Source organism: Styela clava, chromosome 7 (genome assembly GCF_964204865.1).
Source record: "Styela clava chromosome 7, kaStyClav1.hap1.2, whole genome shotgun sequence".
Classification (NCBI taxonomy): Eukaryota; Metazoa; Chordata; class Ascidiacea; order Stolidobranchia; family Styelidae; genus Styela; species Styela clava.
Genome location: NC_135256.1, coordinates 2,540,732 through 2,565,345, shown reverse-complemented (window position 1 = coordinate 2,565,345; position 24,614 = coordinate 2,540,732). Strand labels below are relative to the sequence as shown.

The 24,614-nt window shown below is 37.3% G+C and overlaps 1 protein-coding gene and 2 long non-coding RNA genes across 3 annotated transcripts; 2 read left to right on the top strand and 1 right to left on the bottom strand.

Annotated features, from left to right (window-relative positions):
* The first annotated feature begins 1,643 nt into the window (after positions 1 to 1,643).
* On the top strand, positions 1,644 to 9,944 carry LOC144425031 (uncharacterized). The gene is made up of 6 exons (XM_078114154.1): positions 1,644 to 1,868; positions 2,546 to 2,692; positions 4,087 to 4,170; positions 4,390 to 4,509; positions 7,482 to 7,708; positions 9,531 to 9,944. The coding sequence occupies exons 1-6, from the start codon at positions 1,667 to 1,669 to the stop codon at positions 9,705 to 9,707; spliced, it is 957 nt and encodes a 318-aa protein (XP_077970280.1). The 5' UTR covers positions 1,644 to 1,666; the 3' UTR covers positions 9,708 to 9,944.
* Positions 9,945 to 12,241: 2,297 nt separating this feature from the next.
* On the bottom strand, positions 12,242 to 15,270 carry LOC120328269 (uncharacterized). The gene is made up of 5 exons (XR_013477365.1): positions 15,185 to 15,270; positions 15,018 to 15,092; positions 14,606 to 14,715; positions 14,358 to 14,432; positions 12,242 to 13,839 (listed from the first exon to the last, which is right to left on the bottom strand). It is a non-coding gene; the product is annotated as an uncharacterized LOC120328269 (long non-coding RNA).
* Positions 15,271 to 22,633: 7,363 nt separating this feature from the next.
* LOC120328408 (uncharacterized) lies at positions 22,634 to 24,258 on the top strand. Its single transcript, XR_005567646.2, has 3 exons — positions 22,634 to 22,724; positions 22,815 to 22,870; positions 22,954 to 24,258. It is a non-coding gene; the product is annotated as an uncharacterized LOC120328408 (long non-coding RNA).
* Positions 24,259 to 24,614: the final 356 nt, after the last annotated feature.

Sequence of the window (24,614 nt, the reverse complement as noted above, 5' to 3'; positions counted from 1 at the left end):
ATTTTTATAATTTAAATTATTTGACTGAAACATTCTACAATTAGAACTCCTCGCTCCTTTTGCGCCCCTATTCAAACGGCGCCTATGGGACGAGCTATGGCTGCCACACTCCAGATACGCCTCCGAGCGGGATTATGAGTCATCAAGAATGACCAAATTTCGTTAAAAAGCCAGAGCGTAGCGCCAGATGAGAATTTTTGAAGTTTATTATTCGTAGTCTAGTAGTTGTGTGTGCCTCAGGCGATAAGAGTCACAGTTCTTACCACTTCATGGCAGCTCCTGCCACGAACGAACTGATGGCGGCTCTTGCCGTGGTTATGGCGCTATTACCGGTGTATTCACAAAGTCATGTACTAGATTTTAGTTTATCATGCGGAATTTTATCTACTTAAACCTGAAACCTAACCCCAAATCTCTTAAAAAGTGTAACATAAGAAAAATGTTCTAACTTACTCAATATTTGTCACCATCAGAGACAGCCCTGCTATTACAGCCGTCATGCCGTGGTTACGGCAGCACATTTTTCTCCGCCATTGGTTTGTTTTCAATTTGCTGCCGGGCTAACAGCATCTCGCTATTGGTTTGTGGCAGCTTAAAAGTGAGTCGCCATGGATTTGGCCATAGCCCCCTTGGTTTGTAAATCCCGCCATGATTTTGCGGCAGTTTCAGGCGCCACAAGATACTCAAATCTGCACTTGGGCGACGAATTCGAAGGAAATGATCAACTTCGTGGTGTATGGTAAAGATGAACGACTGTTTTAATATATATCATATATGGCCATGGACGGTCCTAACTATATCTCTTTACAAAACAGATCGCGCGACCTATTCAGATTCCAGTTATACAGTTTAAACACGTTGATCTATGATAGTTGAGTTCAATATGAACCTAGAATGAGCGCAGAGTCTCTGGCCCATTGCGGACGTATAGTTTGCAGTGGCCTAAGGCCGGCCATGTATATGGTATATGAATATAGGCAGAGTTGAAGTGATTACTAACTAATTAAAAGACACAGAAGCTGGCTAAGTACCAGTAATTGCCCCACATTCCCTACACGGGGTGAACGCCCATCCTTCAACCCCCAAGCCCCCCACCCCCACCCACTTTTAAGGATTTCAAATATCTCACTGTGTAACCAAAATTTTATTAAAATGAAATATTGAGAAAGTGGCCGGTGAAGATCAGTCAAATACTTAACACATTTATAAAAGTTACAAATAGTTTTATGACTAATAACAAAATGATTCACCCTTAAGCACCCTCCCCCCTAAAATAAAAAGCTGGAGAACATACTGCTAAGAACTAACTAGGAAAATAACAAGTCGGTCAACAAACTCCGAATCGCGAGTTTCAGAACAACTTAAGAGTAAGAGTAGAGTCATTTAATTTATTAGTAAGTCCATGCTTCTGGAAACAAATAACCAACAATTCCCATACCCGACATGAAATGGTAACCGTACGAGAGGCCGTGGTTCGCCATATGGTTAAGCCGTCTTATCGGCTTTCCTCTCCCCCGGGATAAATATGTGAATCCTATCCGATCAGAATAGTAAGCTTATAGTTTGAACGAGATTTGCAGCATTCCAGAGTTACGTATTGCTTTGGAATAAATACAAACAATTTTTATTCATTCAGTTATAACGTAACTACCCTTGAATCTCGAAAATGAAAAACTTAATCGTTTTTATTTTAATCTACGTCATCACATTATCCTGGTGTCAAGATGAAACGGTGTTTTACTGCTCAGACAAGCGCATTGATGAAAATATGCATGACAAGGAATTCCCAATTACATGCAAATCTATGAACGCTACTGAATCAAAGAATACTGGCAATTGGTTTCCTGTCGTAACTAGGAATAGTTTAGGTAAGTTTGAGCTGTTGAACATGATTTGAGTTGGCGCCCCAGAAGTGTGTGTACCAATATGGAGTTAACTAATCTTGTTCGCCCACTTTACATCAAGCTGTATAAAGCAACTGAAACCTATGGGCAGGGGGTATATACAGTATACACATGGCTAACACAGACTGTCTCCGAACTCGTAATAGAACTAAAATTAGAAAAACCAGAACAAAATTATGCCTTAACCTGGTACACACACTACGGGAGTACCTGTTTTTGAACAATTCATAATACGTATATACAAATTGTATAGTTATAGTAGGACTAGGCTAATGTCAAGTTAAAAATATAGTAATAATACAGCTCAATCTGAAGCCCAAATTTTGTTTCTAAAACTTTAAAAAAATGTTGGGGGAAAATTCCTATCTGGTTTAAATGAAATTTAGATTCTAATTTATTGGAGAGCTGACATCTTTTCTTGAGTAAAACGATATTCATTGTAGGTTTACAAAGATATTTCCAGAGAAAACATCTATTTCTCTGGGCGGGCCATGGATGCTCCCGAAGTATTCGTACCAAGATGGCGCACAACCTGAACATAGTATGTGTAGGGTTGTTCAGGTTGTGCGTCGTCTTGGTACCAATACTGTTGGAGCGCCTGAACAAGTATATGAATATGTGAATGTAATTATTTCTACTAGAAATTCGCGAGAATCGTAACAAGATCACAAAACAAACAAACGAAATAAAAGATTTCCGTGATAACACTCTTCAGCAATCTCGTCATATTAACAATCTACTGAATGAAAACAAAGAACAAGACTCTGAAATCAGGGATTTGAGGAAAGGTTAGTGTGATGTTTATGATAGGATAGAATTCACATATTTATCTTGGGGGAGAGGAGAGCCTATAAGACGGCTTAATCATATGGAGAATCACGGCCTCTCGCCCGTTACCAGTCTATTTCGGGTATGGGATTAGTTATTTATTTGTTTTCGGGAACATAGACTTGATGGTGGAGGAAGCCGTAACCAACCAGCGGTTACGTGAACCTCCTCACGGCAGCGAGGAGTCCAGCATTCCTCTCGAACATAACCATCCCCACATGGAATTCGAACCTGCGAACACACGCAGAGTAATCAGAGGTACGATGGCGAGCGTATTACTAACGCTTAGCACGATGAGCCACACCGCCGTGACGTATGACCGTATGTTAATTGTTTCCAATTAAAATCTGGGACTTTCACTATTTAAATCTGTGAGAAATTGAAGTTGACCTCGATATAAACATTCATACGTTTAAAAAAGAGTTGAAGTTATTACGATATTATTAGAACAATAGGATTGGTAATTCACTGCACCCCTTACTCTAAGACAGTGGTTCCCAACCTTTTTTGGCTCGCGACCCCTTTTGGTGGTTTACAAATAATACCGCGCGACCCCCTGCCTCACTTTCTATACTTATCAATAAAATAAGCGGCAACGAAGAGGCGAGGTTCTTACCACTTCATGACAGCTGCTGCCTCGAACATAACGATGGCAGCTCTTGCCGTGGTTATGGCGCTTTTACTGGTATATTCACAAAGTCGTGTACCAGATATTAGTGCATCATTCGGAAATATATCTACTTAAACCTGAAACCTAACCCCAAATCCATCAAATCTGTATCCATAAGAAAAATGTTCCAACCCAACCCATATTTATTGCCATCAGGGACAGCCCTGCCATTACAGCCGACATGCCGTGGCTACGGCAGCAAAATTTCAGCCGCATTTGGTTTTCAATTTGCTGCCGTGGTAACGACATCTCGCCATTGATTTGTGGCAGCTAAAAAGTCAGTCGCCATGGGTTTGGCTATAGCGGCCATGGTTTCAAATCCCGCCATCGCTTCGAAGCCCGCGTGTTTTCCGCGTTGTCACGCGCGGAAATGCAGACGAGTTCGTGTGACGTCACAATGGTTAACTTGCAATTAACACCTCGCGCCGCTTGCTTGGTTTCCAAGCAATTAGCGACATTCTGGGGTCTCACGACAGCTAGTGAAAATCTCTCGGAAGCAGACGAGAGTCCATTCCAGACTTTTTCGCGTTCTATTGCCAATATTTACCCTGAACTTTTGTATTATTTTCTACTGTTTTGTCAGACTTTTGCGACCCTCCTAGAAACCCACCGCGACCCCCCTGGGGGTTGCGCCCCCAGGTTGGGAACCACTGCTCTAAGACTAAGTAATCTTTCTTTCAATAGATTTCGTCAAATTTAAATCAATGAACAGCAAGCTTACGGAAGAATTGGACGAACAGAAGCAAACAAACAATGAGATGAAGAAAGGTGAAATAATGTATTTATAGCTGAGCAAATTTTAAATTTAATGTTTTACAGAATAATGGCGCAATGAGTTTTAAAAAAAATTAGGCATTCTATTCAAAATTGAGAGTATAGTCGAGTTACAAGCTTAGATGCAACCAAGTTGGCCTTTCTGACTCTGACAACATTTAGTTTTCGATAATTCTAGAAATTGACGCTAATTTATTATATTTTTCTATTCAGCAATGGAGCGGATTGAACAAAAACTTACTGCAGTGAAGAATCCTCAACAAGTTCAATTTAGAAACCAAGGGAGACCGAAGACAAAAACCACAACAACATCGAAACCGACCCCACCCCCAGGTAATTTGCATAGTCAGTGGTAGTAAAGGGGTTGCATCAATGTGTATGTGTCCAGCAGTGGCGGCGCGTCAATAGGGCCAACCGGGGCAATGCCCCGGTTGTTTTTTCGGTATAATAAAAATATTCAAAAAATACCTCAATATCGGTTGCACAGACTGTCTACAATATTGCAGCACAGTTGGATGAAGGACGCGCGGTTTCTATTCGTCGGCACAACCAAAACGTCGAGAAAAACCGCCATGTTCTCGGTCGATTGATAGATGTTTTGAAGTTCATTGGTTGTCACGACCTGTCCCTCCGTGGGCACGATGAACGGGCTGGCTCTTCTAATAGAGGGGTATTTTTGGATATGGTGGAATACACCGCATCCCTAGATACAGTATTGAGAGATCATCTTGATGCCGCAACTGTTTCGAAAGGGACATCTAAGGATATCCAAAATGATTTGCTCGACTCAATGTATAAAATTTATTTACAACATTTGGCTCTGGAAATTGAGAATTGCCAGTTCCTTTCGATTCAGTCTGACGAGACAACTGACATCACGTGCGTTTCCCAACTGGCTGTGATTTTTCGGTTTGTGAAAGATGGTAAACCTACCGAGAGATTTCACAGCTTTGTACCAATCGTTGATCGCACGGCTTGCGGGATATCGGCTGTACTGAAAGAAGTGTTACAGCCTTACAACGCGAAGTCAAAATTGATAGCTCAAACTTATGACGGCGCGGCAGTCATGAGTGGGTCGAAACATGGTGTTCAAGTTTATATAAAAGAAGATTTTCCTCATGCGCATTTTTTATATTGGTATGCACACCAATTTAACCTCGTTATTAAAAATATGTGTCTTGATACCCCTCTCGTCCGTATATTTTTTGCAAATGTTTCGGGGTTTTCTTCATTTTTTCCGTTTCGCCGAAGCGCTCTGACCTCCTTCGCCAGATATGTAGCCGCCGTCTCCCAGCTTGTGCACCAACACGTTGGAACTTCCAATCACGCGTGATGCAGGGCGTGTCCAAAATTAGGTCTGAGCTCATTGAGTGTTTCAATGGCATTCAGAGCTCTCTGGTTTGGAACGAACGCTCTGTAAGGGAGGCGGCAGGTCTAAAGTGTCTGCTAGAAGATGGTGAGTTTTCATTTTTTATCGCTTTTTTCTCCACAATATTCTATCACGTGGATGTATTATACGGCGCATTGCAGTCAAGGCTCATGAATGGAGCGTCTGTGCAGTCGTGTATTTCAGACTTTTGCGATGCTGTATCTCGTATCCGGGAAACAATAAAATACGACGACACATGGAGTGCTTCTTTACGCCGCGGGCAAACAACGCAGCGTTTGATTTTGTCTGCAAAGGAATGCTGTGACATTCTGGTGAATCAAATAGGCGATCGTCTGCGCACTTAACACCTTGCCGCGTTCTCTTTGATGAACCCCAAAAATTTTTCAAAATTTGCACGTCAATTTCCCATCCATTTGTTGGCTACTGTCTCCAAATTTTACCCCATGATAAACGTGGGTAAATTGGAAAATGAATTGCGATGTATATACACCAATCAAACTTTTTTGAACATCACATCAACTTGCGCGCTCTATGGGTTCCTCATAGATAACACTCTAGTAACTTTTGCGGCGTCTGCAAAATTTCTGGACATCATTTTGACGACGCCTATTTCTTCCGCCGACGCAGAGCGAACATTCAGCACGCTGAAGCGTATTAAAACGTATCTCAGAAACACAATGAAGCAAGATAGATTAAATTCCTTGGCTGTTTTATCCATTCACAGAGACGTTATTTCTGGGATGCATGACTTTAATCAGCGCGTTATTGAGCATTTTGCTTCCAAGAAACCGCGGCGTGTTGCATATATGTTCAAGCAGTAGAAGTCTAGCAGCATATATATCTATGAGTGAGCGACGCATGTCCTTATCTTTGCATTACCTTTCCTTTTTTCATAGTAACGTTTTAAACCTTATTTTAGGTTTTGTCTGCGTTCCCGAAGTTTCTGTTAATATGTCATTGTATTTATCTTGCCTTTCCTTTTGAAAGAGGTTTCAAAATAAACTATGTCTATATTTATTAATCCCTAGCTTGCCCCGGTTGTCAAAATGACCACGCGCCGCCACTGGTCCAATGTATATGTGTATCAATATGGAGGTAACTAATTTTGTTTGCCTACTTTACATCAAGTTGTGTAAAGGGACTGAAACCTATTAGCAGGGAGATATTCACTTGGCTAACACAGACAGTCCCCGAACTCGTAATACAACTAAAACAGGAAAAATCGCAATGAAATTAATTAGAACCTAACCGTAATCTGGAACACACACTACGGGAGTACCGAATATTTAAACTGTCGGAAGTTGGAGTCGCTTTATATCATACGACAAAGTTGAATTTCACTGGTACGGAGCTACAGCTGGAGTCAAGTTTATTTCAACCCCCAGTCGGAGATCGAATAATATTTTCCCCAACTACACAGCCCTATGCAGGAGACCAAACTGGCAACTTCATGAGTAACAGTATAGTATATATACAATTCAAGAGTCCTGCTTTACCACTAACACAAATGTATTTCTGTAACGTTTCGTCTAACCGAAATCAGCCTTCAAGCAGTTTACAGCAATGCATATTTTGGTATTTTATTCCTGCTACAGCATCCTTGCATTATACGCATACGGATCCACTAGCGCAAAGGCATTGAGAAAGGATTGGGAGTTATTCTCGCGCAACCCATACTGATAAGTATATATATGTAGTTGGCGAAGGTAATTTAATTTATTCAAATCTGTGATCTGTGCTTTAAGAAAATGTCTGGCCAGACACCTATGGATGTAGAACTTGCAATTCGCAAAATTAAACATGGGAACCAAGTATAGAGGCGAAATGTACATGTTTATCGGGTCCGTCAAGCTTCTTGTTGTTTTCAATAATAAAACTTTTTGAATTTGAAAAAACGAAAATCATTACATTTCAGAAAACTGCGAATTGAAGATTGGAAATATCTGTTATTTTGCTGTGATACATGATAACCATGATATCGTCTACGACGAAGCAGTTGATATTTGTAAGAATCGTAACGCAGATATTGGTTTGATTCGAGATGAAGAATCTTACAATGCAATCATGAAATACTTGAGAAAGGTAGAGAGAAAGGGAGACACGGGAATATTAATATGGACAGGAATTCGTTTTGATCCAATGGTTAGTATGCTATGCCTTTTCTATATATACTCGTGAAACAAGGATCTGTTATTAGACAGGTGAAGTGAGGAAAGTCCGCAAATGCAATAAAGATTTGCAAATATTATAAGAACGATTGTGGAAGGCAACGATGATATCGTTATCAAACCGGCACTTTCGACACATCAGTATAATTGAACTTGCTTATTGAAGAAAACCATCAGTCCTGATGATTGTGATGGAATATTGTGAGTCAACTAAATTAGGAATCTGCTAAATATCTGGTTTCGTCTTGTTAATTACTGTAGATTGCGCTTATTAGCATTTGACTCCAATTATAATCAGCTTGGCGAAATCATTTTTTTGTCCTTATATTAAATACTGGCCACTCTTGTTTGGAAATTTTATAAAATTATTAAAATGGTGTGGCAAACAATTCTTATTTTTTATTACATTTCTTATCTTTTATTCTAATTTTTTTTTACGTATTTATTTTTTATTTTTTGGTTGCCATATAATTTATCTACAGTTTTTTCTTTTTTCTAATTTTTTTTATTGCCCTATGATTGTGTGTGTGTTTGTGCGAGTGTGAATGATTTGATTCAATAATTTCAGGTGAGTGAACACGTACCACTTCTTTTGGCATTACCTTCCATCTTATATTTTGTACGTTTTAAATCTTATCCAGAGTTTATTTCTACTCTCCTGATTTCATAATCAGTTTTTATTTATTTGCTTTTAAAGTAACATTTCTTCTAACATTTCTAACACATCAGATTCTTTGGGTACAGGGGTCACTGTCAAAAATACCATGCGTTCGAAATGCCATACGTCCGTACAAGTGATAACAAATATCCTAATGAAGTAAATTTATAATAATTGTGCAGTTTTGGACAAGTCAATCCCATGCAGCGTGAATATAAAGTTTCACTTGACAGCCATGAGAAGACAAAATGCATTTGAAGTGCCCGCACGTCTACAAAGTGATAACGAATATCCACATCAGACCTTATTTTTTATAATAATTGTGAAACCGCATGGAGATAGACTGCCCTTGAGAGACTAGCAGGGACGTAGCCAGGGAGTGGTTTTGGGAGTATCCCCCCCCCCCCCACTTTAAAAATGTAAAAAATGAAAACATTTTTAACAAACTGTATTATACATATCAATTTTTCGTAGCTCTAACGCTTTTTAGACCCGCAGGACTCATGGAAACACACGTTTCCGCCCGCCCCCCTTTGAAAATTTTTCGCTAGGCCCCTGAAGACTAGTGAAAGTTACAGTTGATCAAGTATAATCCATTGATAATCTTCATCTAATTTTTGAACACGTTAGTGGACATAACGATCCTTTTGCATTATTTTTGGACACCTAGTGAAAAACTTAAAAAGTCGCTTTTCTCTTTGATCACTGGACAAATTTCTCCAACATTTTCAATGGTTAAGGATGGAATTTTTTTCCAGAAGGCTATTATTTTTTTTCATTCAAATATTTCTGTTAGCTCTGTGGAATTCGTTTTTTGTTTGCTATGACGTCACCGAACGTTCTGCGGATGCACATCAGCTGATTCCGTGCTCGGCCTTTGCAGCTGGATCTAATCACTTCTGGTGCTTAGCGAAAGTAGGAAGTTTTTTATGCCGAGAGGTGGAATGTGGTATGATTTTCGAAAATTAGCGAAATGGCCTACGTGTCTATATACTTGAGCATAGCTCTCTTGTTTTTCTATAATAATTGTGAAATCACACGGAGATAGGCTGCACTTGAGAGACTAGTGAAAGTTACAGTTGATCAAGCATAATCCGATGATAATATTCATCTAACTATTTTTATTGTTTGTTTCTAGACTCGTGACGTCACACCTGCTGATTCATTTATAAAATGGCGTCCGAGTTCTCCAGCCGAATACAAAGATTATACGTATGTTTCTCTCTATGATCACTCCACCGAGAGATTGCTAGGAATGATGAATGCGCCTTCTTCTTGGAATCTTCGTGGAGTTATTTGTGAGATCAAGATATGATGAAACGTCTGCCTGGTTACATCTTGTTCCTCTTGATCTACCATATATTATAAATCATTGATTCCTAATTTGAAATTGCTGTTGAAAATTTATTAAGAGTTCGATTATCTAATTTTTTCGTGTCGCAGATCTAACTACTTTGCATCATAATGGTATAGGTGTGAAATTCAGAGATTTATTGTTTAATTTGGGTAATTTTAGAAATTCGGAAATAAAAATATTATGAACTTGCCTTGTTGATCCGAAATATATATCTCTTCCATAACTGGTCTGTTGTATTCTGACCATCTAGACAAGGGTGCGCTAGGTTTCGTCCACCCAGACTTGCCGGACATGTAAGTGTGACGTAAAAAGTTACATTTTATAAACAATATTTACAGTGTTACAAAAGCAAAACGAGAAAACAATCTTCGTGCTAAAACTCAATTAAATCGCAATCTCAACAAGTTCCTTGAGTTATATATTTAGCTAAAACATCAAAATTTGGTTTTAGTTTGGTTGTGGAAGCATCGGGCAGGCCAGATTGAGTTACCTAACAGGCCGAATTTGGCCCGCGGGCAGTAGTTTGCCCATGTCTAAATTACTGTTCTTCTCCCTGCCGTGGACTTGAAAAATTTAACTTTGAAAAATTTGGCGTATTTTTTCTTTTCTTTTGTTTGGTCAAAATTTCCGACCCCAACTTGGGGATATAGAACCTTTAGCGGGTAATTATTCATGTTGAATTTAAAATTGCATACCCCACTCTGTATGCAACTTATCATTACATGTCGACTAGGCGCGAAGCATACCTATGTTTTCTGCTTTAGGTGGTCGACCGAATTCAATTTGCACTCGACTTTATATAGCATGGTTTAGTGAATAATTTGATTGGTGAACATCTATCTATCAAAAAATAAATTGGAATAAAAAACACATTAAAATGTTTGTATCATCGTTGGCATTCAATAGATTTCGGCATGTTTTCGAACTCTCCATGTATTGTGAGAATTTTATAGTCAATATTAAATATAATCACATAATATATTGTTTACATGGGATTTCAATATGTTACTAACAAATGATATAGGCTTCTGTGTATCATTTAGGAGGATATCTTCCATATATGCAGAGTTAAGGATCATAATGCATTATTCCCATCACTACTCACAATTCAAGTAAAGTTCTTTTTCTACTAACCGGTAAAATAATAATAGAAAAGTTAAAGAGAGAAAAGGAAGTGCAATATGAAAAAAAAAACGGGACTTCATTCATTTTGTATATAAAACATTAGCAACTTTGACCACGAAAAACTTTACAAAAGATTTATCATGTGAAGGTAACACAACATTAAACCGATGGCAACACAATCCCAGTAACGGTTTTTAGTATATTCTACAGATTGAGCCAATAACAATTATGAATGCTTCAAAAATTTAACATTTTTTCGGGGAGCCATATAAACCAACTTCAGACATCTAGCCGGATCGCACAAAAAATTCAGAATTTTCCATGTGGGAAAGGCGAGAAAAGCAAATGAAGCTATTGTACGGCCTTCTAGTAATAAGGGCACTTGGTAAAACGGCAAACAATTTGATGCAGCGACAAGACCAAAAAAATATATAATTTTTCAGTCGTTAGCGACTTTTTAACCATAGACCCTCGGAGTCGGATTTCATGCTTGGTTGAGAAAAAATCAACCCGCGGGCCGACTGTTGCACACCGCTGTTCTGGGTGATCGTACCCTGTGCCTGCCAAAAATAGTTCATTTTTAACAGATCACTATTGCCTATTAACGGTTAGAAATACTGCAATTTTATTTACAAAGATGACGCACTTTCGCCGAAGTCCTTCGAGAATATGCTAATCATAATTGAACATCGTTTTTCCAAACCATCAGGCATGCGACTTCTCGTTTTGATATTACAACAGACATTAGCCTACTAATTTTCAAAGTTAATTTGTAATGCAAAATTGTGAAGGCGCGTGTCCACTGAAGTGACCTTTGCTACACCACGGTCATTCATGCCGCACTTCTTCGATATATCAGACCCACAAACCTTAGCAACCAAAACCGCATTAGCTCCGACTGTTTCCACATGATAGTATGCATCAAATTGACATAGTTTGTCATAAATGAAAGATATGACCATTAAAAAGTTGGAATGAGTAGCGCAAGAACACTATCGGAGTAAATATTTAAGTTCATAGAGATTTTAGCTGACTGTTTCCACTTCTAAAACAAGCATAAATCATAGCACGACCACATTTGCAATATGGCGTCCCTTTTCTTGGTCGTGATACAAGGGGAATAATACGCAAGCACCCCTCAAGAAAGGTGCAGAAAGTCTTCAGAAAGTCGCTCAACTTTTTATATATTCACATCGTTTCAAGCTCTTTGTAAAAAGCCCACCCACCCCAGCCTCGCATAGACATATGTGATGAAACAAGAGTAATCTTGTCATTTTATTTACTACTCATGTCACAAAAAAGTAATATGTCTGTCTGCCGCACCATGATAAAGATCAACTAAGAGCCCAATCTAGATAACACAAATATCACACCAATATTATTTTTTATTTTCAGTAATTTCATTGAATTAAAAAAAATAACAAGACAGTTTTATTCAATCAAATGAATAGTAACAAGACACAATTTAAGTTAAATTGCTGTAGTTCATGCAACTGGACACTAATTCCAGCTGATGTGTTAAAGAGCCCACCCAAACCCTACAGCAATTAACGTTAATTAAAAAAAGCGATCAACACATTGCAAAGAGAAAATCAGGTAAATTTAAATAAATGAAGTAGGTAACCAAACAAGTTGCATATTCAAGAAAAGTAACATTTGGCAACAATATTTACTGTCTAATGAAGAAAGAAATTAGATTCAAAACATTAAACATTGGAAAACATATGAAAACTAGTATACAGATCTATTCTGTGCACAAATGATACTTGTCAACAAAAAGCAACACACATAACTTATAAAAGCAAAGCAGCACAATATGATCTCAAATGCAAAGATGTTCAAATAAAGAAGTAACTGATTGGTTTTGCGACTGGAATCTGAATGATCTTATACAAAGCTTTTGTGACATTTTATTGTCTGAGGCTTCTAATCAACACACAGAAAAAAATGTTGGATAGCTTCGTGTACTAAGCCCACCTCAACCCTACAGCAATTTTAAAAAATTTCGAAAACACAAAGTTTAAATTGTACGGCAAAAACCATTAAGCAAAATCATCTAGTTGTGTATTGCATAAAATAAAATAGGCCAGATTTTTAATATATAAAATCAGATTTCACATAATATTGATAATGCAAAGTTAGAAAAATAGGATTCTTCTAAAAAAGAACATAAAATATGAACGATAGCTAAGGCAAAGATGTTCAAAATTTAATAATAATTATCGGTTTGAACCTACATAGTCGTTGCTTTGTAACATATTTCGAAGGTTGACGGAAATCAACAGACAAATAAAATTGCTGTAAACCATACACAAGAGCTGGGTACTTCAATGAATTAAGCAAATATCATTTTCATCACCATCTAACTTCGTATAATTAGCCCACCCCAACCCAAAGCAATTTCAAAAAACGACGAAAATGTAAGTGTAAAAGGAAAACCATAAATCAAAATCATAATAATACACTCCTATTAAAATATTGTACAGATTTGAATACATAATAATAAACTTTACATAAGATTGATAATACAGGGTTCTACAAAACCATGGTCAATTTACATTTAGAGCATTAGCTAATAATAGCTTATGTCTCTAAGCATTCCAACAATCTTCGCAAAGTTGGGAGCGTGCGTAAGATCAGGGTCTAACACTTGTGGTAAGATAGCTCAATACAAATTAATTGAATCACTGTTAATGCCTTAACCTAATGCACTGATCATAGTTTCAAGTTAGACAGCATTAATAGTATAATGCGGCATATGACAGTGTTTCTAAGTTAAACAGTGTTGAAAGTCGGCTTGAGCCTCGGAATCCATATTCTGTAATAATCAGTTCCTGAATTCATTTGATATCAATATCAGATCAAAATATTGAAGAAAAACCCATTGATAGTTTTTGCTAGTTTGTGAGATCGGGATTGACTGCTGTATTGACAAATCACATCGATGTCCTCCAATGCGATCGACCTGCAAAGAAACATGATATTACATAAATTTTGACTTAGTTATTAACATACAATAAACAACAAATGACACTAATACACAAGGTCCAGTGACCAGCATTATTTGAGAGTTTGAAAATGTTTTAGACCAGGGGGTGCAACAGTTTCGTTCCTGGGCCATGATATAACCAACCAGTCTCTAGCCGGGTCCCACAGATTTTTTTTCTTGCAAAAGAAAATGCAGCTGTTGCTTAGGTGTAATAAAGACACTGAACAAAATTACAAAAGATTTAACGCAGAGACAAGAGCAAAAAAACATTATTTATTTTTACCCACGTGAGGAATTTTTATACATCAACTTTGGATTCGGATTTTATGCAATGGGGAAAATGTGGGTGGAAAGTGGGTGTTGAGGAGGATCACACTAAATGGCTTGGGAGCCGCGGGTCGACTGCTGCACATCCTTATTTCTACAAATCTTTACAGACCATTGTTATGTGTTGCAAACTAGGCAAACAAAATAAATATTAATGAATTTGTTACCTGTTTCAGTCTTTGCCAAACGGCAATTTGTAGATTTGATGTTAACCACAGTTTCACAACGCCACTGTCATCACGCTGAACAATAGAAAACGCAGTTTATAACAAACTACCTGTAGCGCTACTAATGCACTGAAATTGATGTATTTATTATATTTACATAACTTACGGGAGATCTATGATTTCAAAGAAATTCCGATTTACTACATATTCGCTTTAACTATGTCTAAAATGATTAAATATTTGCTTACCAATGTATTTTCATGGAGAAGCAAGAGTTTTTATGAATACTTTAGATTCTGAGAATGCGATTGAAGTCATTCTTCCAAATATGCTAATGAATACTTCTCCATATGGCAATCTACAAAGAATAGGGTTAAAAAAATCAATTTCTAAACATACAGTCAAAATTAGTTTCCTGTGTGCACCAACAACTTCCGCATCTTCAATTTGAATCACAAAGATTACAACACGTCAAAATGAATTCATGAGATCACATTCGTAAACATTAAATGCTTCTCCACATACTTCTGTGAATATATTGTTCCAAGGACTTTTAAGGGGATTCTAGAATATACTATTAGAATAACTTTTTGAGTTATTACACTATTTCACATTGTGCCGTTCTCTTATGTCTCCTAGAAGGATTAAAAATTTGCTCACCAATGTGTTACTGTAAATACTTTTATTTTACGACTAGTTCAATATTGTTGATGATCATTTCTCCATAGTTAAAATCTATAAAAATAAAGGTTTGAAGAATAACTTTCCAATTTACTCATATTTATACGTTTTGACATGTTTCCAGAAAGTATTGAAACTTTGCTTACCATAACGTGTTCCCGTGAATACTTTATTTTCCGATGAGTAAATCGCAAAATAGTGTTCATGGATCATTTTTCCACGGTGTAAATTTATACAGATAATAAAAAAGATTCAAAAAATTAATGAAGTTAATAAGTATTCAATCAATATATTTGCTTATCAGCATATAAACAACTTCCACGTCTTGAATTTAAACTACAGAGATTCCAACACGTCAAACTTAATTTTTTAGATTGCCTTTGTGAATGGATTGGATGCATTGCTCCATTCTCTCGGGGAAAACAATTGGGCAAAAACACTAAAAATTAGCACCGACTATGTTATGGTGAAAGGTTTACGTTATTTTATATTGTAAAAACCCGATTTTAGGAAAATCCCAACCCCTTTAAAAAAATTAATCATTTTTTCGGTTTTGGGGTGTAACCAATCAGAAAATAATAATTAGAAGTCTGGAACACAGGAAGTGTTATACGAAAGACATTGATTTTCATGAATAACAAATGTTGTATCTTACCCTAATCGGTCAATATCGTTGCCGGTCTTCTTAGATATTCCGATATAGGGAGTTCTTTGTATGAAAATAAAAATAAAACATAGGTGACGCTGCTAGATAACCTTCAATGGTTTATCGCGTCTTCTTTCACACTGAAAAGTATTTTTTTTTATATATGTTTCGTAATTATGTTTGTCCATTGTGTACTTTCGGTATGTGATAAAATAAAACTAGTGACTGACTGACTGATAAAACAATCAATTTATGATTTTATTTTATTCGATGAATATGTAAAAAATAATTCATCTTGGGTGTTGGTTCACTTCGTTAAGCTATTTTTTTTTGACCAAAACTATGACAGCATGAAGAAAAAATAAATAAAATTATTTATAGTTTCAACAATAACCTTTTTAAAGTGGATGATGTATTTTACGATCTTCTAAACATTTTGTCAGCTCGTGATACCGTAAACGAGCATGACAGAAACTTAAAAACAAAATCTGAGACTGATCGTAATTTATACTCTTGATTATTGTTTGAACCACTGATCCAAACTACATCTCCCACGATGCTGACCACCTTACTTACTTTTTGAAGTCGACGATCTCCAAAGAATATAGCCCATTATAAAACAATATCGTATGAAACAGGAATTGCAGATTCGCTGTTGCCTAATCAGTTTTAAAACTTCATTTAAATCTGTGAAACATATGAACACCCCGTTGTTATTATTATTCACCAAAAAAACATCAACTTTTATGCTTAAAAGTGTGCAAAGGAAGACAACTAGAACTACTTTAGATTGGATGCTGATTTCGAATTGAAAATATACATTTGCAAGTTATTATTAAACGCAGTGGCGTAGCAAGACTCTCGTGGCCCCCCCCCCCCCCAAAAAATATTTCGTGGAAATGTCCCTAAAAACTCTCGGTAATAAGCTAAAACAACGCTTTTTTCCCCTTCCGTCAAAAAGCATAACATGTCGCTATTAAAAGGCAATGGTAACCTAAAATTTGCCGTTTATCTTGGTTACTATAACTTTTTTTCATACACGCTTCCTTTTGTGCCCTTTTTCTGCGTTTCTGTGCGCCACTGAGAGGTTTTGTTTCCGACATCATTCTGACAGCCTTCGCAATTTCGCCGGTGCGATCAAACCACAAGACGCCGAAAATCGACGACTCCCTGGCATTGTTACGTAACAAAACGATTTGAGCAGAACTAACATCAACTTCATAAGATGTGCATTACTGGTTTTGCAATGCAGCTTTTGGTTTTGCGGCTCAAATTATAACCGCTTGGGCCCCTTTGCGCTGTGGGCTCCCCGCGACCGCGAGGGATGCGGGGGTGGATGCTACGCCACTGATTAAACGTATTTTGCAATAAAACATTTTGTTAATAAATATTTATAGCATTCTTTGGTTATTTTGAGAACAAGTTTGTAAAACAAACGCCAAGTAACACCCCCGTCACCGTTGAATATGAAAAATATAATTATACAATTAGGGTTATGGCAACGAACATGGACTAACCCGAACCTTAATCCTAACTAGATAGTCATAGTCAAGTTTATTTTTTCCATCCAGTAAAAATGTTAACATGCTAAATTAAGACGAATAAATAATATTGAATACACATTTCACTGGGGAGGGGAAGCTGCGGGGAACCAAAGCTGTTTATCAAGCAGCGACACCCAAGGTAAAAACAATTACTGATTTTTCATTTTAAAAAGTGGCCGGCTGTTTTTTCTCAAATCTCACAATTTTGCATTAGTAGCAGGGGCTTTGTACATAGGATTTTGGGGAGTATGGCCAACAATAGCATCTATATAATAATAACCATAATTACAGCCCCTCGTCTGCTACCATTTCATTTATGGGTAAGAAGTGCATTCACTTGTCTATAACAGTCCCCGAATTCGTACTATATCTAAGAAAAGGAATACTGGAATGCAATTATGGCCTAACCCTGACCTGGTACACATACCACTGTGATAAATTGTAAAAAAAAATTGAAAATTTAATAATGATTGGCGCGTTTTTTCGTTGTTGCCATGGAAACGTATATTCAAACGCACACATCTAGGTTGACAAGATAACTCACATGAGAAATTTCGTCCAGATAGGCCCAGCCGTTTTGACCTATAGGCCGCGAGCCGAGGCCCTGATAAACGCCTAGAAAGTGAGTTTCGTAGCGCACATCAGGTAACTAACTGAAAATGATTTCAAAATGTTCCTTAAAAATTTAGTAACAAATATTGCCTTGTTCCCAATTCCAAAAGTTGCACGTTTTACGGAAAAGACGCTTTTACTACAAAATATATGTGCTACGATCTGTCCTTTATTCTCTACATTTCCGGCAATGAACAATGACTTCTGCATGACGTAACAATTGAATCGAATCAGCTGTTAGCGAGCGGATGAATCTTAGTTATTACTGCTCGATCTTGCGTTGAGTTGGGCAGCCTTTCTTTCCATAGTCCTGTTTAGTTATTATTAGTTAAGTTACGCTTAGACGTTGTTAAAAAGTATAAGTTAGTCACTAAACACTTGTACATCCTTACCACGGATATGGGCGTGAGACGAGGCCTTGAAAAACGCCTAGAAAATGAGTTTCGTAGCGCACATCTGGTAACTAAATTAATTCTTTAGTTTTGTATGAGAATGAATATACTGAACGCATCACGGCTTGTTCCACAATCCTGATGCGGAATTGAATATAAGGTTCCCGGGAATTCAATAACCATAGGTTTACATCAACGCAGCATAAGAACTATGCAATTCAAGAGCCCTACAGCACACTAACACAAATGTATTTCTGTAACGTCTTGCCTGACCAAAATCGGACTTCCTCTGTCAATCATAATTTATTAGGTAAATTACGAAAAATATGGCATACATGTAACCAACAACAAAAAATTTTAATTGCGTGACAGGATTCGCGAAGGACCTCGAAAGGTCTTCAAGCATGGATACCAACAACGCTGATTCAGATTAGCGAATATATTTTATGTAATAACCACAAGCAGTTTACAACAAGAACAGCATAAGAAGTTGCATTCATTTTATGGAAACTATCAAACGTATTTATTTTTAAGCAATCAAGTCACAATTAACATCGTGAGCACAAAAACACAAATAAATCAGTTATTTCTCACTTAGAAATTTACAGGAAAAGTCAAGAAAATTAAATGAATGTACAATATGTACATAACATAGTGAACAGAAATATTACAATTAGTCTTTTTTTAGTTTATGTGGTTATGTATTTGAACAAAGGGAATATTATTTCTAGAAACAGGACTACGACACTAACAGATGTCCGAAAAAAAAAATAATATTTATTAAATCAACTTCAATATCTAATCCACTTTCTTCTGAATTGTTTCCGAAATCCACTATCTTGAAAATCGACCTTTCCTCTATAAGTGTACTGTGGTTTTTGCAGTCAATACAAAAACAAAAATCTGTGTGCAATTTAGGTGGCTTTTGGCACACGTGCATATATTATTTTGACTATTGCCAACACTTGCAGTTTGCCAACTCAAGAACTGATTTGGGGGCTGGAAGTAGATCCATCAATTTAACCCGCAAAGCACCCTTATCAAAAACACATCTATGGCCGATAGGTGGGAGAATAATTGGTCTTGGTTCTAGGCAACAATGATGAAGTCATGCCAGGTAATTTTCCATCAGCTTGCTTGCTTCTTGCCCCACATGCTTCTTCAGTGAATCATTGTTGGGTGGAAGAGTATAATCCATATGTTTGCCAGTGATAAAAAGACGTGCCTGGTATCATTTACGTCAGGGGTCGGCAACCTACGGCCCGCGGGCCGGATTCGGCCCGCGACGCTTCACTAAATTATGGTAACAAAACATTCGTTTTGACAAATATATTTTTTGTATTATAACCTAACGATTATATAATTCACAATTACTCGTTTATTGAGCATATAATTTAATTATAATTAAGCAAATGGCAACAAAACGCAGAAAAGTTGATGCTAAGTGCAAAGGGTTCAATGGCGCCGAAAATATTCAAATGGAATTTTATGAGATGCAATGAGGAAATAAATCTATATTCTATTCGAGAGATGTATCACTGCTTAATTTTTATGATAAAAGAGTATCATCCGTTCGATTTTTCAACTTTCTAAAAATATGTGCGGCCCGCCAATGACTTGCAACCTTAATTTTGGCCCACGAGCGACAAAAGGTTGCCGACCCCTGATTTACGTTATTCATATCCATACAGTGAACAAACAAATTCCTCAGCTTTATTTATTAATGGCTCGTAACCTCAAAAGATCTTCATATTTGAGAAAAAAATGATTTGAAAAACTCAATGAAGTCTCCAACATCGGTTTGATGGGCAGTTCCAATTGCAGAAAAGCGAGAAAGTATTCCATTATAAATAGCCCATCTAAGATGTTTGCAACTGTTATGATTCTCATATACCTTTACACTTCAAGACTTCTTGTTCGATCCATTTTATAGCACTGATAGCAGCAGGGATTAGAGCCTGCGTTTGGTTGAATTGGTGGAACATTGCCGTTTTTTTTTTGTAGTACAGTATCTAAAATGAGGAAGAAAATCATATTTGGAATAGCATGTGTGTAAAAATACCACTAAATACTGACTAATACATAATGCATTTTATCTGATGTACTCAATAAGCGTATACATGCTCATTGCATGTACTACAGTCCTGCAGTGTTTGCATACCGGTACTAGACTATATCTACACTGAATTTCGATTTATCACAATATGAAATGACCTATGGACAATATTTTAAAACCTTAACTGTCTGTCTACAACTTGATTTCTCACCTCTCAATCGCTTCCAGTGCTACTTTTATTTCCACTGCGGCATAACTTATCATTGCTTCCCAGGTTCTTGTCCACTCTATGAATTTAGATTTAGACCAACCGACATCAGTAAAATTGATTATTTTCCTCTCTTTCACACAACCGTGCATTACAGAAACAGCCATTAATTTATATTTCCAAATATGCCGTGGCCTATATAGTAGTATAAGTCTGCTGAATAGTCAATAATTGTCATTTAATTAATCATAAACCTTTCATGCGAGTCAGAAAATATCGTTGTTTGTGACATATTATTCTAGGTCTAGCCTTCCTTGGAGTTATCGTACCTATTTAACAACGCCTTATGAGTAGGTGCTCAATTAAAACTGCTATTTATGGTAAGGGTATACAAGTGTTTAATATCCTACTCATACTTTTTCACCACCTTCTTAGAATAACTCAATTAATAATAACCGAAAAAGACTGTGGAAAGGCTACTCAACGCAAAAGCGAGCAGTAGTACATCTGATATTCATCCGACCATGGGGGATCCACCTACAGCTGACCAATTTGATTGTTACGTCATGCACAAGTCTGCGTTCATTGGCCCATGATACCGAAAAACAGAGAATATAGGACAGGTGGTAACACATATTTATTGTAGTAAGAGCGTCTTTTCCGTAAAACGTGCAACTATTGGAAGTGGGAACAAGGCAATATTTGTTACTAAATTTCTAAGGAACATTTTAAAATCATTTTCAGGTAGTTACCTTATGTGCGCTACGAAACTGAAAGATAAATGTCCTCGGCTCGCGGCCTACTATAATAGGGGCCTCCTATAGCGGAGATCCAATAATACGCAGCGAAATGGCTTGAATTAATAACTTGTAGCAGGATGGGCCTGTGGTCGAGTAGAAAAAATCATAATGCAGATATAAAATTGATAGTACTAACCAGAAAGTTGTTTGATTGATCTCTGCGTAGAATTAATAATATAATAAGGTTTGCATTCTCTTTACAATATTTAACCTATTTTGATACAGATGAGTTTACAATATGCTATATATGCCTATGTCATGTATATTAGGCTGAAACAAGAAAATGAAATGTTAAATGAATGAAATGGACGGCACAGTTAATCAATTTTTACCAGTTGCTAGAGTACACCACTCAATGCGTAAGTTGGAGGGAAATAGCTGTTACAGTCGCACCACGCATTGGACGTCGCCAGCAATACCGATGTCTTGCGTAATCCCATAAAAGCGGCCCAATCAGGAACGCCCGTCTATGCGCGCGTTAAATACCCCGGGAAGACGAAAGCATAAGAGCAGTGGCGCGTGGGATATTGCAAAATATGACCTTGATGACGTGTATCACACACGTCACACACACTCACAATGAAGGTTTTCCCAGACCTTTGATCCCAGAAAAGTTTGCCTATACTTCCAGCACAAGATTATTTTGGGTGTTTTCGGACGCTCTCAACCAATATTTGCAAAACGACCATTTAGTTTCGAACCATCTCAACATTAAGGCCAGGGTGGTCCGAGGTTGTCGGACCCGCGGGCCACAAATTATTTTTGCATTGTTCGCGGGTCACAATAGTGCCAAGTATAGGTAAACAGTGCAATACAAACAAACACTTTTATGGAGCGAACACATAGTTATCAGAAATAACCATTCCAGGCTAATAAAATTCGCTTTCGATTTTGATGCCTATATTGTTTTCGTCATTGTTGTCATCATTGTTTTCTATATTGTTAGCATATATTCCCGACAAAAAAGATAGAAAGCCAGATATTAATTTAGACTGCCAAACACGTCATTCAACTTTGCTAGTTGCCTCAGCTAGCCATAACACTAATCAATTCAGTGACATTAATGATGTAACAACATGTCAAAAGATTTTTCTGATTAATTTTATTACGAAACAACACAAAATGCGATTTTTAGTTACTCTCCGAATGCGACGCGGGCCACAGATAATGGAGCAGTGGGCCACATGTGACCCGCGGGCCGGGGTTTGGACCACCCTGACATAGAATGATTCATTATATGCGTTTCAAATGTAGTAGCCATTCTCGTGGACTCCGGCGACCACAATTACCCATAATTCCTTCGTTACACGTGTGCCGTCTCTTTTTATTGCGACCATGCCGGCAAACGTTCATTTCAGTCAGTTGCACGTTTGCTCCAGGTGTTCGTATCTACAGCTGTCGTGTGGAATTAGCCTGGGACACGTTAGGGTAAATATGCTATTATACTTTACTTTGTATTTTTCATTATTTTGATTTGTTCTGTTTATATGACATAACTTAATCGTCCTTGTTTTGTAGGAGCTGGAAGCCGAAAGAGGATATTCGATATGATCACTTTGCTCGTGGCATGTAAGGTAATAAGGCGGATAAATTTATGCTTTTCATTTTAAATTGTCATGTTTTTTGAGTTATGATGTCAAATTCATATTTTTTAAAGCTGACAAGAGATAGCCCACTGATGATGCAGATTCGCAGCAACTAGACTTATAGAAACAAGACTCCAGCAAGATGCGGAGAGGAGAGTGTGACAAATGAGATAAGTTTCAATATTATATTACTAGAATAGGATTCAGTGTTTTAGCATGGTTTTATTTTAATATTTCAAGTCTAGGTGTTAACATTTGAACATGTTTGTCTCACGCGCATAGTGGCAACGATGCCGTTCGGCTCGTTAATTACCTGAAATGATGCTGTGTACCGGTTTTAAGTATTTGACTTAGTTGACTCGTACCAGTGCTCAAACGGAAGGCGGATAACTCGCTTTTATTTGTCTTTTGATCTAACCATTTGGAATAAATTTGCGTATATAAAACCATGCTTTGAATGTGCTTACTAAGTGGCGACTAATATCAGTTGTAAAATAATCGCGAGCAAGATATACATTTAACTATTGAACTTAATCGTAGCATCAATGAACTGAATGATATTCGAGCTCACCGTAGTTTTTCGTTGGTCGCGCATACTTATCGCTCACGCTTCTAATTTCCTTAGGTATCTCCGCCTTATCCGACTCTTTTTTGACACTTACCTCATACTCGTACATTTTGCAATGGGGCTGTGAAACGCCACATGTTTTTGCGCTATGTTATCAAATAATCAATATGAACTTTCCTTGTGATTATTTATCTTGATTTCTACATCAAATACTGACCTTCCTTTATTATTTTGCATGTCTTTGTCGAACCTGGAAGACGTTTAAGGTTAATTTCAAATTAAAATTTCTCTCTATGACAACGTTGGTTTATTAGGTCGGCTTTTTATATAAAAATATTTGTCCCGTGCTTCGTGGTGGAGGCTTTGTGTGCGACCAGTCACAGCTGCAACAAGAAATTCAGTTCGTAGTACTGTTAAATATTTGAAAGCTCTACTGACGCAGTAATAGGTTGTGTTCAAGTAGACACTAACATACGTTCTTTCACACAGTAGCATCAGAACAGTGGACTAGAAATCGTAGATTTAAGTAACGAATGATTAAAATGTGGCAAAATTTATTTAGGTGATATAATACTAGCAAGCATTTCTTGAAGGATTTGATGACTAAAGAGCATTATGCTATATATATTAAATTTATTCAAGAATTGCCCCATTCGACCGGGCAATCTTGATCGAGCCTTGTCCACATCACTTGCTATTCAAATAATTTTATAGAAATTTAAGCAGCGTTCCAAGTCGGTCGATGGCGTAGGCTCGTGCGTCATCAACATTTGAGGGTGGCGTCATGACTCCACGTCTTCAGTTGCTTTTTTTTCTCTTCCAATTTGTAAATAACATTCATCGTGCTGTTATTGAGCCTATTTTCCACGTCTCGCTAAGCAGCAGCCTCAAAGTATAGGGTACGAGCGAGAATCTTAATTTCGTTTAAACAAGATATTACTCGCCTTTTATCCATGTATGCGCAGACAATCTCATTCATTGTTTTGTAGATATCTTTTGCTTTCCGGAGGCTCCTTTGGAAGCAGCGAGTATCTTGAGCCTACTACTGGCCAAGGACTAACCCTTTTCGAACGCAACATTTCCATGACATGACTGCTGTTAATGTAAAATGGTTTTCTCATCGAATTATTACTCGCTTTTTATCCATGTACACTTTTATAATTA